We start from the raw sequence: 12,604 nt of genomic DNA, 5'->3' as shown, positions 1-12,604 counted from the left end.
ACGCAGCCGCGGTCAAAATTTAAATGAAATTATCTTCAAAAAGTAAATGTCATGGACCAATCTAACGTTTCAAATAAAGAACCGATGAGATTTTGCAAATTTTATGCGTTTTTAAAAAAAAAAAGTTATCAAGCTCTTAACAAATCACCCTTTATTCTCAGAGAACTGAGACTTCAACCTAATATTCCTAAAACCCGATATACTATCGACCCTAGACCTAATATAACAATCAATGTCCTCAGCCGTCGTCTCCGGGAAAAAACGAGAAACAAAAACTACCCTCTTTTAGGCAGTCATATTAAGTCTCTTCCCTGCCAGCATTTCAATGTTCCATTTCATCCTCATCGCTACCACAGACTCGTAAGTGACACTGCGACAATCGCCAACTGTGATAGTATTTTGCCATCATTCACTCCACTCAATTGCGCAGTCAAGTGACTCAATTTCTTTTTGGAAAACGAGAATAACCGTATAAATTAGTAAATTTGCATTACAAAAAAGGTTTAGATGAATAGTATTTTATAAACTTTCACAATATTTGGTGTTTCAACGAGAGAACAAAGGAAAGAAAACAAATTAAAGCCAAATTAAAGAATCACTCAATTGCAGACGAAAAAGAGCCATCTACGGTGTGCAGACAAACTACAGCGCTGTGAATTCACTTGAGATGTCTATACCTTCCTTGGTCTATGACTGCAAATAAACAAAACCATGGTGAATTATCAAGGTATGTCTCTATATTTTCTTGGTCTATGCTAACACAAACTATTTAACAGACAAATAATCCAATGAGAATAAATACAATACAGATTAATTACAAAGAGGTTTAACCAACATTGAACTTTTCAGCAAACTTCACATATCTGAATGATTTACAAATTTAACTTTTCTTTACATGCTAAAAACACAAAAATTATTCAAATTTTTAATAGCGCTAAGAAAAACACCACCCAATAAACACAAACGTTTGAAAAATACTAAAATTCAATAATTTTTCAAACATTTTTTCAAAGGATTAGGGTAATATTCAAGTTGAGAAATTGTTGAGAAAATCGCGTTCTCAACAAAAAACAGACATTACCCTCAACAGTAAAATTCAACACAATAGCAATAATTTCTCAATTGTAATCCTCAAATTGAAATGCATCGCTACTCAATAATTTCTCAAACAGTTTTCAATGTGAGAAAAATAAAAAACTAGCATTGTTGCGAATACTTTCAAACCACAATTTGTATGAAAGTCAATCCTAGTTCTAACTGAAAGTCAATACTAAATTTCTAGGGATTTTGTTTTATTTTATTATTTTTTCGTTAACAAATATAATAATCTTAAAAATAACATTAATAATATATGAAAATAATAATATTATACCAATCAAAATGTAATTATCTTATTAAACGTATTAATAAATAAAACTATGAATACAACTTTAAATATCTTAAACATTTTTACATGTATAATTCCATTTCCTCCATAATGTTGGTGTCATTAATATGCTGGCAATTTGAAATAATTACTATCGAGGAACTTGCTGGCTTGTGTGTTAGAATAGATTCCAGCAAGAGGAAATCACAAAATATCAAACTGATGACGGGATGTAAATTGATGTAATGCACATTTTCATCCAGAAGTTCTTGATATAGGAATTGTTGCACTTTGTTTTAATTGGTTGCACTTTGTAAGTTTTCTGAAAACTTTTCTTTGTTGTTTCCTTCATCGGTTTTTCATCGGCCAACATCTTCCAAGAATATACCATTCAATGATTTTAGTTTTCTGCAAAACAATCGAGTTTTGTGATTTCCATTATGTTTTCATTTCACTTTTTATTTTGACTTACCAATTTGTATTTCTTCCAACTGACCAGGTACTTCGTGATTTCCTCAAGAACGTTGGTATTACAAAATTGTTGTTATTAAAATACTGGCAATTTTCAGGAACTTGATGGCCAGATAATTGGAATAAATTTCCAGCAATTTCAATTCACAAAATAACAAATTAAACCGATGATGCGATATAAATTAAACTATCGATGTGATGCGAATTATCATCCAGTAGTTGTTGATATGGAAAAGCATAAATACCAAGTTTTTTTGGTTGCACTTTGATTTATGGAAACTTTCTCTTCTCGATAAGCCACTACCATTTTTCATCGGCCAGCCTCTTAATGTGTCCAAAAATCAGCATCCAAATATTTTAGTTGTCTGCAAAGATATTTGAGTTTAGTGACTTCCTTAAAGTTTTCATTTCGTGTTTTAGTTTTACTTACCAATTATTATAAGCAATTTCAATTGATTATTAAAAAATTTCCACATTTTTGTATTTCTTCCACGAACTTTGTTGTCCAAAGTAGTATTGAAAACCATGTGGTTTTTTCGTTGCATTTCAGGGTAGTGTTTTGTCAAAGTTTTCTCCAATTATCTTCAACACATTTTCAAAGTTTTCGTCAACATTTTGCCAAATTGGTTGTAATTCGCAAACAATTTGAAGATGAATTGAAGATGAGCTTTTTCAAGTCAAGTTGAATTTATGTTGAAAATGATATTTACCCTCAAACTGAAGAGGTGTTGCATTTGAAAAACGCTCATCCTGTGTTTATTGGGCACTAAAGCACAACAGTGTTGCCAAACTATTGAATAATGTGTTCATGTGAAATGGAATTCGTGTCATTCCACTTTTAGCAAAGTTGTTGAGCTTTTAGTCTGAGTAGGAACAAAAAAAATATTATTACTGAAATATTCCCAACTGCCCCCCCTGCCGAAGGCCGGTAACTTCCCCCCCTGGGGCCTGCGTTAGCACACTTTGGACTCTGTCCATAGGAAAAGTCTGAAACACCGGCCACTTTCCCCCCTTGGGTTAATACTTACAACATAAAAAATTATTTCAGTAATAATCATTTTTTATCTACTCGGAATAAAAGCCCAATAAATTTGCTAAAAGTGAACCTATAAATAAATGTTGTACACCAATCGAAAGGCCAGAGGCTTTCAAACTATGTATAAAAAATCCTGGATGTAATCGAAGACTTTTTGAGATATAACGAAAATAATAAAATAGGGTAAAAATTTTCTATTTTTATTTATATATTTATATTTATGAATGGCTTATAGACATGAAAAAGATTCCAGAAACTAATCAAAGTGCAACCAATTGTTAAAAACTTTATATTTTTCCATATCAATAACTTCTGGATGAAATTGTGCATCACATCGTCAGTTTAATTTACATCCTATTATCAGTTTAAAATTGATATTTTTTTAATTCCTACTGCTGGAAATCTATTCTAACACGCAGTCCAGGGGGCTAATCACGGCATTCGATATCGAGAACTTTTGATCGAAATCAAAATTTTTCGGATCACGGGGGTCGATATCGAGTTTTTTGATCGACAATTTTTTCGATTGGTAAATTGCAATCGTAAAACATTTGTTACTTGTTATTTACATTGTTTTCGCCATATAGGAATAGTAAATATATTAGTTTTAGTTCGAATTGTTGGTAATTTGTACTAAATTTACATATGAACATATTTCGAATATTTAGGACTAATTTAACTCCAATAAAAGTTAAACAAAAATTGGTCATAGTCGAGTTCGGGAGCGAGCATCCTAGCTTGACAAAGAAATAAAAAGTGCACATGCTACATCGATATCCAAGAGATTGTGATCAACCAATTACCGTACCATTCCGTAACAACATAACGCTTCTGGACCACCTTGTAAGGATAGTGAATGATGAAGGCTTCCACTGGACAAAAGTTTTAAGACGGCAGACAATTGTAAAGCGGTAGAATTGACATGCCACCAAAAATTATCCCCACTGTTCTGGTTTACGAATTCGGAAAACGCAAAATATTAGATTGTCTATAACATCTGAACAATTCCATCTTCTTCCAAATAAATCCCTTATCCATAAGAACAGTGTGTATAAATTTCATATTATATATCTTTGTGGTTCCGAAAATAGAGGTTGTGGAAAATTTTGCGAATTCGTAAACCGGAACATGGGGGATATATTCCATTTGAACGCCTCTTTCATCAGCCGAAATCGTCCATTGAGCTGCAATAAGGTGACTTTCTAATAGTGCACACCATTTCAAACCCATGTACTTACATCAATAACAATGTGCACGTTTATTCCTTATTTGTCGCCGATTTATTTTATATTCATCTCATCCTCCAATTAGGAAGGAATTCGGAGGAATGTAAAAAGAGATAAGTTATAATGCACCACAATTTACTTTTTACTTTGAAATCTTCAAAAACATATGTGTTTTTCTACATTCTATTTTGTGCCGCTAACTTAATTTTGTCATTTCATCTTGTTCTGCTTCGTTTTTTTGCTGTTGGCAATGCTAGAGAAATTGCATCAAATTTCGATAGATTGCTGTGATCCAAACTTTTAATCGTACCGGCAATTTTCTCGATACGATTATGAATTCGATATTGAATGCCGTGATTAGCCCCCAGCACGTCCTAATTTCAAATCGCCCGCGCATTAGTTAATTTTAAGGCAGTTTTATGATACCAACAGGAAGGAAACTCAATTATTTATGCAAATAATGTTTAAAGTTTTGTTCATATTTGTTGTTGTTGACACTTAAGAAATGATTGCTAATGTGTTTGAATTTTACTGTTGGGGGTAATGTCTGTTTTTTTGTTGAGAACGCGATTTTCTCAACTTGAATATTACCTTATTTATCGATAACTAGATGGACATTATAAAATGTGGAGCAACTGCAGTTTATGGGCCCCTCATAGTTATAACTCGGCAGCAACCGACTAGTTGGTGCCATTTTTCAGTTCCTTAATTCCAGTCGAACCGAAACCGCCTTCTCCACGTTTAGTATCTCCTAGCTTATCAACTTGTTCCAAATCCGGATAAAATATTTGTTCACAAATTAACTGGGCGATCCGATCTCCACGTTTCACTTCAAATTTCTGATCAGAGTGATTGAAAAGCACAACGCCAAGATTGCCTCTATAATCTTCATCCACCACTCCTGCACCGACATCGATGAAGTTTTTGAGAGCTAAGCCTGATCTAGGAGCGACACGACCATAGGAACCACTTGGGACTTGAATTTGCAAATCAGTTTTGACCAAGATCTTACCACGAGCTGGTACAACCAAGTCGTACGCGCTCCGTAGATCTAGACCAGCGGCTTTTTCTGTGGAGCGAACTGGTTCAAAGGCGTTTTCTGTTAGTTTCGCCCAACGTAATTTAACATTGCTATATAAATCCATTTGCTTCGCTAGAGTTCCTGTTGCTTCACGTCTTCCATCTGCAATGAAAACCGATAATTTAACATTCAAAGCATGTATATTGTATTATTATTACAAAATTCGTACATATTAAAAATAGTGTTAAACTAGGAGAGAAATGATCTGAACGAATTTATGTTCAACTACTGGAAAACCAAGCGAATTTTTTGGCGGCTTCGAATCGAAACATTCGACAATTGTAAAAACGACTTGCCACATTGTATTTAAGATAATACCCAAATAAACATACCCAATAAACACAGGATGAGCGTTTTTCAAATGCAACAACTTTTCAGTTTGAGGGTAACTATAATTATCAACATAAATTCAACTTGACTTGAAACAGCTCATATTCAATACATCTTCAAATTGTTTGCGAATTACTTCCAATTTGCCAAAATGTTGACGAAATCTTTCAAAAGGGGTTGAAGATAATATGAGAAAACTTTGACAAAACACTACCCTAAAATGCAACGAAAAAACCATGTGGTTTTCAATACTTGTTTGTGCAACGAAGTTCGTGGTCAATTGAAAGAAATAAAAAACATTTTAGACAAAAAACTGAATTTACTCCAAATAGTTTCTAATAATACGTAAGTGAAAATAAAAAAATGATATGAAACTTTAAGGAAGACACTAAATTATATCTCTTTGTCGAAAACTAAAATTATGGATTCTACGTTCTTTAAAACATTAAAAAACTGACCGATGAAAAAATGTTGGACAAGTAACTGGAATTGCTTCAAATAGTTTATAATAATTGGTAAGTCAATATGAAAAATTAAATCAACACTTTAGAGAAGTCACTAAATTTAAATCTCATTGCAGAAAACTAAAATATTTGGATGCTGCATTCTTGGAAACATTAAGAGGTTGACCAATGAAAAATGATGGTGGCTTATCGAAAAGAGAAAGTTTCCATAAATCAAAGTACACTGAATTAAACTTGGTATTTATGCTTTTCCATATCAACTAATGGGTGATAATTCGCATCACGCCTATAGTTTAATTTACATCGCATCATCGGTTTAATTTGATATTTTGTGAATTGAAATTGCTGGAAATTTATTCTAACTCTCTAGTCATCAAGTTCCTTGCTAATTTCCCGAATTTTAATGAGTTTTACAAGAATTTTGTGACACCAACGTTCTTGAGGAATTTTGTGGGTTTCAATACATTTTGTGCCACGAAGTACGTGGTCAGTTATTTTTATTGACATAAAACTGAAATTAATCCAAAACGGTAATTATAATTGGTAAGTCAAAATAAAAAGTGAAATGAAAACGTAATGGAAATCACAAAACTCGATTGTTTTGCAGAAAACTAAAATCATTGGATATTATATTCTTGGAAGATGTTGACCGGTGAAAAAATGATGAAGGAAACAACAAAGAAAAGATTCCAGAAAACTTGCAAAGTGCAACAGTTCCTAAATCAAGAACTTCTGGATGAAAATGTGCATTACATCAATTTACATTCCGTCATCAGTTTGATATATTGTGAATTCCTCTTGATGGAATCTATTCTAACACGCAGGCCAGCAAGTTCCTCGATAGTAATTATTTGAAATTGTCAGCATATTAATTAATAATTAATTAATTAATAGTTATGTGACACCAACATTATGGGGGAAATTATACATGAAAAATGTTTAAGTTATTTAAAGTTGTATTGATAGTTTTAGTTATTAATACCTTTAATAAGATAATTATGTTTTGATTGGTATTATAACATATTATTATTTTTTTTTATATTGTTAATGTTATTTTTAATATTATTATATTTTTAACGAAAAAAATTAATAAAATGTACAAAATCACTAGAAATTTAGTGTTGACTTTCAGAAGAACTGGGATTGACTTTCATGCAAATTGTGGTTAGAAAATATTTGCAGCAATATTAGTTTTTAATTTGTCTCACATTGAAAACTGTTTGAGAAATTATTGAGTAGCAATGCATTTCAATTTGAGGATTACAATTGAGAGATTATTGGTATTGTGTTGAATTTTACTGTTGAGGGTAATGTCTGTTTTTTGTTGAGAACGCGATTTTCTCAACAATTTCTCAACTTGAATATTACCCTAATCCTTTGAAAAAATGTTTGAAAAATTATTGCATTTTAGTATTTTTCAAACGTTTGTGTTTATTGGGTACCCAATAAACACAGTAGAGGCGTTTTTCAAATGTTACAACTTTTCAGTTAGAAGGCAAATATAATTTTCAACATATGTAAATTCAACTTGATTTGAAGCAGTCATCTCCAAGTAGTTTGCGAATTACTTCCAATTTACCAAAATGTTGACGTAATCTTTGAAAAGGTGTTTATAATATGAGAAAACTTTGACAAAACACTACTCTAAAACGCAACAAAAAACTATGTGGTTTTCAATACTTCTTTGTGCAACGAAGTTCGTTGTTAATTTGAAGAAATAAAAAATGTAAAACTTTAGACAAATAATTGAATTTACTCCAAATAGTTTATAATAATAGGTAAGTGAAAATAAAAATGAAATGAAACTTTAAAGAAGTCACTAAATTTATATCTTTGCCAAAAACTAAAATTATGGATTCTACGAATCCATTAAAAAGCTGACCGATAAAAAACTGTTGGATAATTAAGTGGAACTGTTTCAAATAGTTTATAATAATTAGTAAGTCCATATGAAAAATTAAATCAACACTTAGAGAAGCCACTAAATTTAAATCTCTGCAGAAAACTAAAATCTTTGGATGCTACATTCTTGGAAACATTAAGAAGCTGACCGATGAAAAATGAGTGGCTTATCGGCAAGAAAAAGTTTCCAGAAACATTTCAAAGTACAACCAATTAAAACTGTTAAAAACTTGATATTATTCCATATCAACAACTTCTGGATGAAAATGTGCATCACATCGTCAGTTTTGTTTACGTCCTATTATCAGTTTAAAATTGATATTTTGTGAATTCCTTCCGCTGGAAATCTATTCTAACACGCGGTCCAGCACGTTCCTAATTTCAAATTGCCCGCATATTCATTAATTTTAATGCAGTTTTATAACACAAACAGGAAGGAAATAGAATTATCTACGCATAAGTGTTAACAAATAATGTTTAAGATATTTAAAGTTTTGTTATTTTGTTCTTATTTGTTGATATGTTTAATAAGATATTTATTTTTCAATTAATATTGTAGTGTATTATGTAGTGTAGTGTATTATTATATATTTTATTTTGACGAAAACGAATAAATTATACTAAATTCATAAAATGTTGGCTTTGACTTTCAACTAGACGTGAGGATATCATTTATACAAATTTTGGTTGAGAAGTGTTTGCAACGGTGTTAATTTTTAATTTACCTCGCATCGAAAATTGTTTGAGAAATTATTGAGTATCGATGCATTTCAATTTGAGGATAATGCGCTTTACAGACTATCAGTTATTCCGGAGGGAATGTGGGTGTTTGTAAAGAATCTTACAGTATGTCGGATCGATCGACTTGTCTGCGATGTCTAAATAATCGGTAAATGTGTTATCGATCCCATAAAAATGCAGTAGTATCGATTATGCCTTCGGACTTAACTTATAATGTGCACAATATATGGGATATGTTCGACACGATCGCTATCGTCCGGAATAACTGATAGTCTGTAAAGCGCATAACACTTAAGAAATTATTACTAATGTGTTGAATTTTACAGTTGAGGGTAATGTCTGTTTTTTGTTGAGCATTTTTCAAACGTTTGTGTTTACCCAATAAAAATGCTAAATTTCAAAAATTTTTTCATTTAATTTTTTCAAAGGATTGGGGTAATATTCAAGTTGATAAATTGTTGAGAAAATCGCGTTCTCAACAAAAAACAGACATTACCCTCAACAATAAATTCAACACATTAGCAATAATTTCTAAAATGAAATGCATCGCTACTGCATAATTTCTCAAACAATTTTCGATGCGAGTCAAATTAAAAATTAACCTTGTTGCGAATATTTTCTAACCACAATTTTTATGAAAGTCAATCCTAATTCTAATTGAAAGTCAACACTGAATTTGTAGGGATTTTGTATAATTTATTAATTTTTTCGTTAAAAAATGTAATAATATTAAAAATAACATTAATAATATTGTTACGAATTTGATAATTATAGATATAAGTTTATTTAAATTAGTTTCCGTTAATTTAAAATTTCAAATTGTAACGGTAAAATTTCGCTATCACTTGTTGGAATCATCTATTCATTTTCTAGTATTTTCCTGAATTTCTTTTATGTTCTTTTGTTTGCTTACCTTTGCTTTGTTATTCTGCATTCTCAACCTCCGTGAAGTTAGCGACGTCGCTAATTTTCGATAACAAAAAATTGGTATATTCACAGGGTGACACAGAGACGGCAAAACTGCAAAAGTATCTTTTTTATCAACTGTTCGGAGCTAGAATTTTAATGGAGAACCAGATTCCTGGACAAAAATATAGGAAAAGTGTCCAATTACTAATGTTTAGGAAGTTTTAGACATGTAGACTGATTCTTTAGCTACACCTTAAGGTATGACTCATTGTCAAAATCACTTAGTTTGATTCAGAAATCAATGATTTCTGTGTGCAACTCCCAGTTTAGGGCACTAAATCCAGCCTGGAGGACACATAGTAAAAACCTAGAAAAATTGGACAAAGGAACATGAAAGCTGACATTAATACGAACATTTTGAGGTATAACTTATGTTCCAAATCAGCTCGGTTTCTAGTCAAATTCTAGATTTCAGTGTTGAAACTGATGGTCAGGACACTAACCAACGCCTGGTGTCCACATATTAAAAACCTAGAAAATTTGGACAAAGGAACATGAAAGCTGACGTCAATACGAACATTTTGAGGTATAACACATGTTCCAAATCAGCTCGGTTCCTTGTCAAATTCCAGATTTAAATTTCATCAACTGGAGGGCAGGACAAAAAACCCCAGCGACGGCTGACTTGCTGTACATTTTTTGAAAGGGAAACCTCTCCAAATGTTAGGAAATCATGTTGGGCATAATTGTCATTAAAATTTTTTTCAAAAAACTTGTTTCGTGGTTCAACCTTTAAAGGTTTCCATCGGGATTAGGTGACCAGGACACAAAATCCAGCCTGGAGGACACATAGTAAAAACCTAGAAAAATTGCACAAAGGAACATGAAAGCTGACATTAATACGAACATTTTGAGGTATAACTTATGTTCCAAATCAGCTCGGTTCCTAGTCAAATTCTAGATTTCAGTGTTGAAACTGGTGGTCAGGACACTAACCAACGCCTGGTGTCCACATATTAAAAACCTAGAAAATTTGGACAAAGGAACATGAAAGCTGACGTCAATGCGAACATTTTGAGGTATAACACATATTCCAAATCAGCTCGGTTCCTTGTCAAATTCCAGATTTAATTTTCATCAACTGGAGGGCAGGACAAAAAACCCCAGCGACGGCTGACTTGCTGTACATTTTTTGAAAGGGAAACCTCTCCAAATGTTAGGAAATCATGTTGGGCATAATTGTCATTAAAATTTTTTTTCAAAAAACTTGTTCCGTGGTTCAACCTTTGAAGGTTTCCATCGGGATTAGGTGACCAGGACACAAAATCCAGCCTGGAGGACACATAGTAAAACCCTAGAAAAATTGGACAAAGGAACATGAAAGCTGACATTAATACGAACATTTTGAGGTATAACTTATGTTCCAAATCAGCTCGGTTCCTAGTCAAATTCTAGATTTCAATGTTGAAACTGGTGGTCAGGACACTAACCAACGCCTGGTGTCCACATATTAAAAACCTAGAAAATTTGGACAAAGGAACATGAAAGCTGACGTCAATATGAACATTTTGAGGTATAACACATGTTCCAAATCAGCTCGGTTCCTTGTCAAATTCCAGATTTAAATTGCATCAACTGGAGGGCAGGACAAAAAACCCCAGCGACGGCTGACGTGCTGTACATTTTTTGAAAGGGAAACCTCTCCAAATGTTAGGAAATCATGTTGGGCATAATTGTCATTAAAAATTTTTTCAAAAAACTTGTTCCGTGGTTCAACCTTTGAAGGTTTCCATCGGAATTAGGTGACCAGGACACTAAATCTAGCCTGGAGGACACATATTAAAAACCTAGAAAAATTGGACAAAGGAACATGATAGCTGACATCAATACGAATATTTTGAGGTATAACTTATGTTCCAAATCAGCTCGGTTCCTAGTCAAATTCTAGATTTCAGTGTTGAAACTGGTGGTCAGGACACTAACCAACGCCTGGTGTCCACATATTAAAAATCTAGAAAATTTGGACAAAGGAACATGAAAGCTGACGTCAATACGAACATTTTGAGGTATAACACATGTTCCAAATCAGCTCGGTTCCATGTCAAATTCTGGATTTTAATAACACATGTTCCAAATCAGCTCGGTTCCATGTCAAATTCTGGATTTTAATTCCACCAGCGAGTGTGTTGGCAACGCTGACGGACGGCTGACTTGCTGTACATTTTTTGAAAGGGAAACCTCTCCAAATGTTAGGAAATCATGTTGGGCATAATTGTCATTAAAATTTTTTTCAAAAAACTTGTTCCGTGGTTCAACCTTTGAAGGTTTCCATCGGGATTAGGTGACCAGGACACAAAATCCAGCCAGGAGGACACATAGTAAAAACCTAGAAAAATTGGACAAAGGAACATGAAAGCTGACATTAATACGAACATTTTGAGGTATAACTTATGTTCCAAATCAGCTCGGTTCCTAGTCAAATTCTAGATTTCAATGTTGAAACTGGTGGTCAGGACACTAACCAACGCCTGGTGTCCACATATTAAAAACCTAGAAAATTTGGACAAAGGAACATGAAAGCTGACGTCAATACGAACATTTTGAGGTATAACACATGTTCCAAATCAGCTCGGTTCCTTGTCAAATTCCAGATTTAAATTTCATCAACTGGAGGGCAGGACAAAAAACCCCAGCGACGGCTGACGTGCTGTACATTTTTTGAAAGGGAAACCTCTCCAAATGTTAGGAAATCATGTTGGGCATAATTGTCATTAAAATTTTTTTTTCTTATTGGCGTCCTTCGAAATTGATCTAAATAGGCACCTCCCAATAAACACAGGATGAGCGTTTTTCAAATGCAACACCTCTTCAGTTTGAGGGTAAATATAATTTTCAACATAAATTCAACTTGACTTGGAAAAGCTCATCTTCAATACATCTTCAAGTTGTTTGCGAATTACAACCAATTTGGCAAAATGTTGACGAAAACTTTGAAAATGTGTTGAAGATAATCGGAGAAAACGTTGACAAAACACTACCCTGAAATGCAACGAAAAAAACACATGGTTGTCAATACTA

At 32.9% G+C, this 12,604-nt stretch overlaps 1 protein-coding gene and 2 long non-coding RNA genes across 3 annotated transcripts; 1 reads left to right on the top strand and 2 right to left on the bottom strand.

Annotated features, from left to right (window-relative positions):
* Nucleotides 1–1,271: 1,271 nt before the first annotated feature.
* Nucleotides 1,272–2,596, bottom strand: LOC142241895 (uncharacterized). Its single transcript, XR_012723859.1, has 3 exons — nt 2,268–2,596; nt 1,839–2,202; nt 1,272–1,774 (listed from the first exon to the last, which is right to left on the bottom strand). It is a non-coding gene; the product is annotated as an uncharacterized LOC142241895 (long non-coding RNA).
* A 1,948-nt stretch (nt 2,597–4,544) lies between these two features.
* On the bottom strand, nt 4,545–5,492 carry dUTPase (Deoxyuridine triphosphatase). The gene is made up of 2 exons (XM_075313732.1): nt 5,350–5,492; nt 4,545–5,282 (listed from the first exon to the last, which is right to left on the bottom strand). Exon 2 carries the CDS (start codon nt 5,242–5,244, stop codon nt 4,780–4,782), a length of 465 nt encoding a protein of 154 aa, XP_075169847.1. The 5' UTR covers nt 5,245–5,282; nt 5,350–5,492; the 3' UTR covers nt 4,545–4,779.
* LOC142241896 (uncharacterized) lies at nt 5,466–7,088 on the top strand. The gene is made up of 3 exons (XR_012723860.1): nt 5,466–6,025; nt 6,091–6,517; nt 6,582–7,088. It is a non-coding gene; the product is annotated as an uncharacterized LOC142241896 (long non-coding RNA).
* The last annotated feature ends 5,516 nt before the right edge of the window (nt 7,089–12,604 follow it).

This window comes from Haematobia irritans, chromosome 5, assembly GCF_050003625.1.
Source record: "Haematobia irritans isolate KBUSLIRL chromosome 5, ASM5000362v1, whole genome shotgun sequence".
Lineage (NCBI taxonomy): Eukaryota > Metazoa > Arthropoda > Insecta > Diptera > Muscidae > Haematobia > Haematobia irritans.
This window is presented reverse-complemented; position numbering and strand designations above follow the sequence as displayed.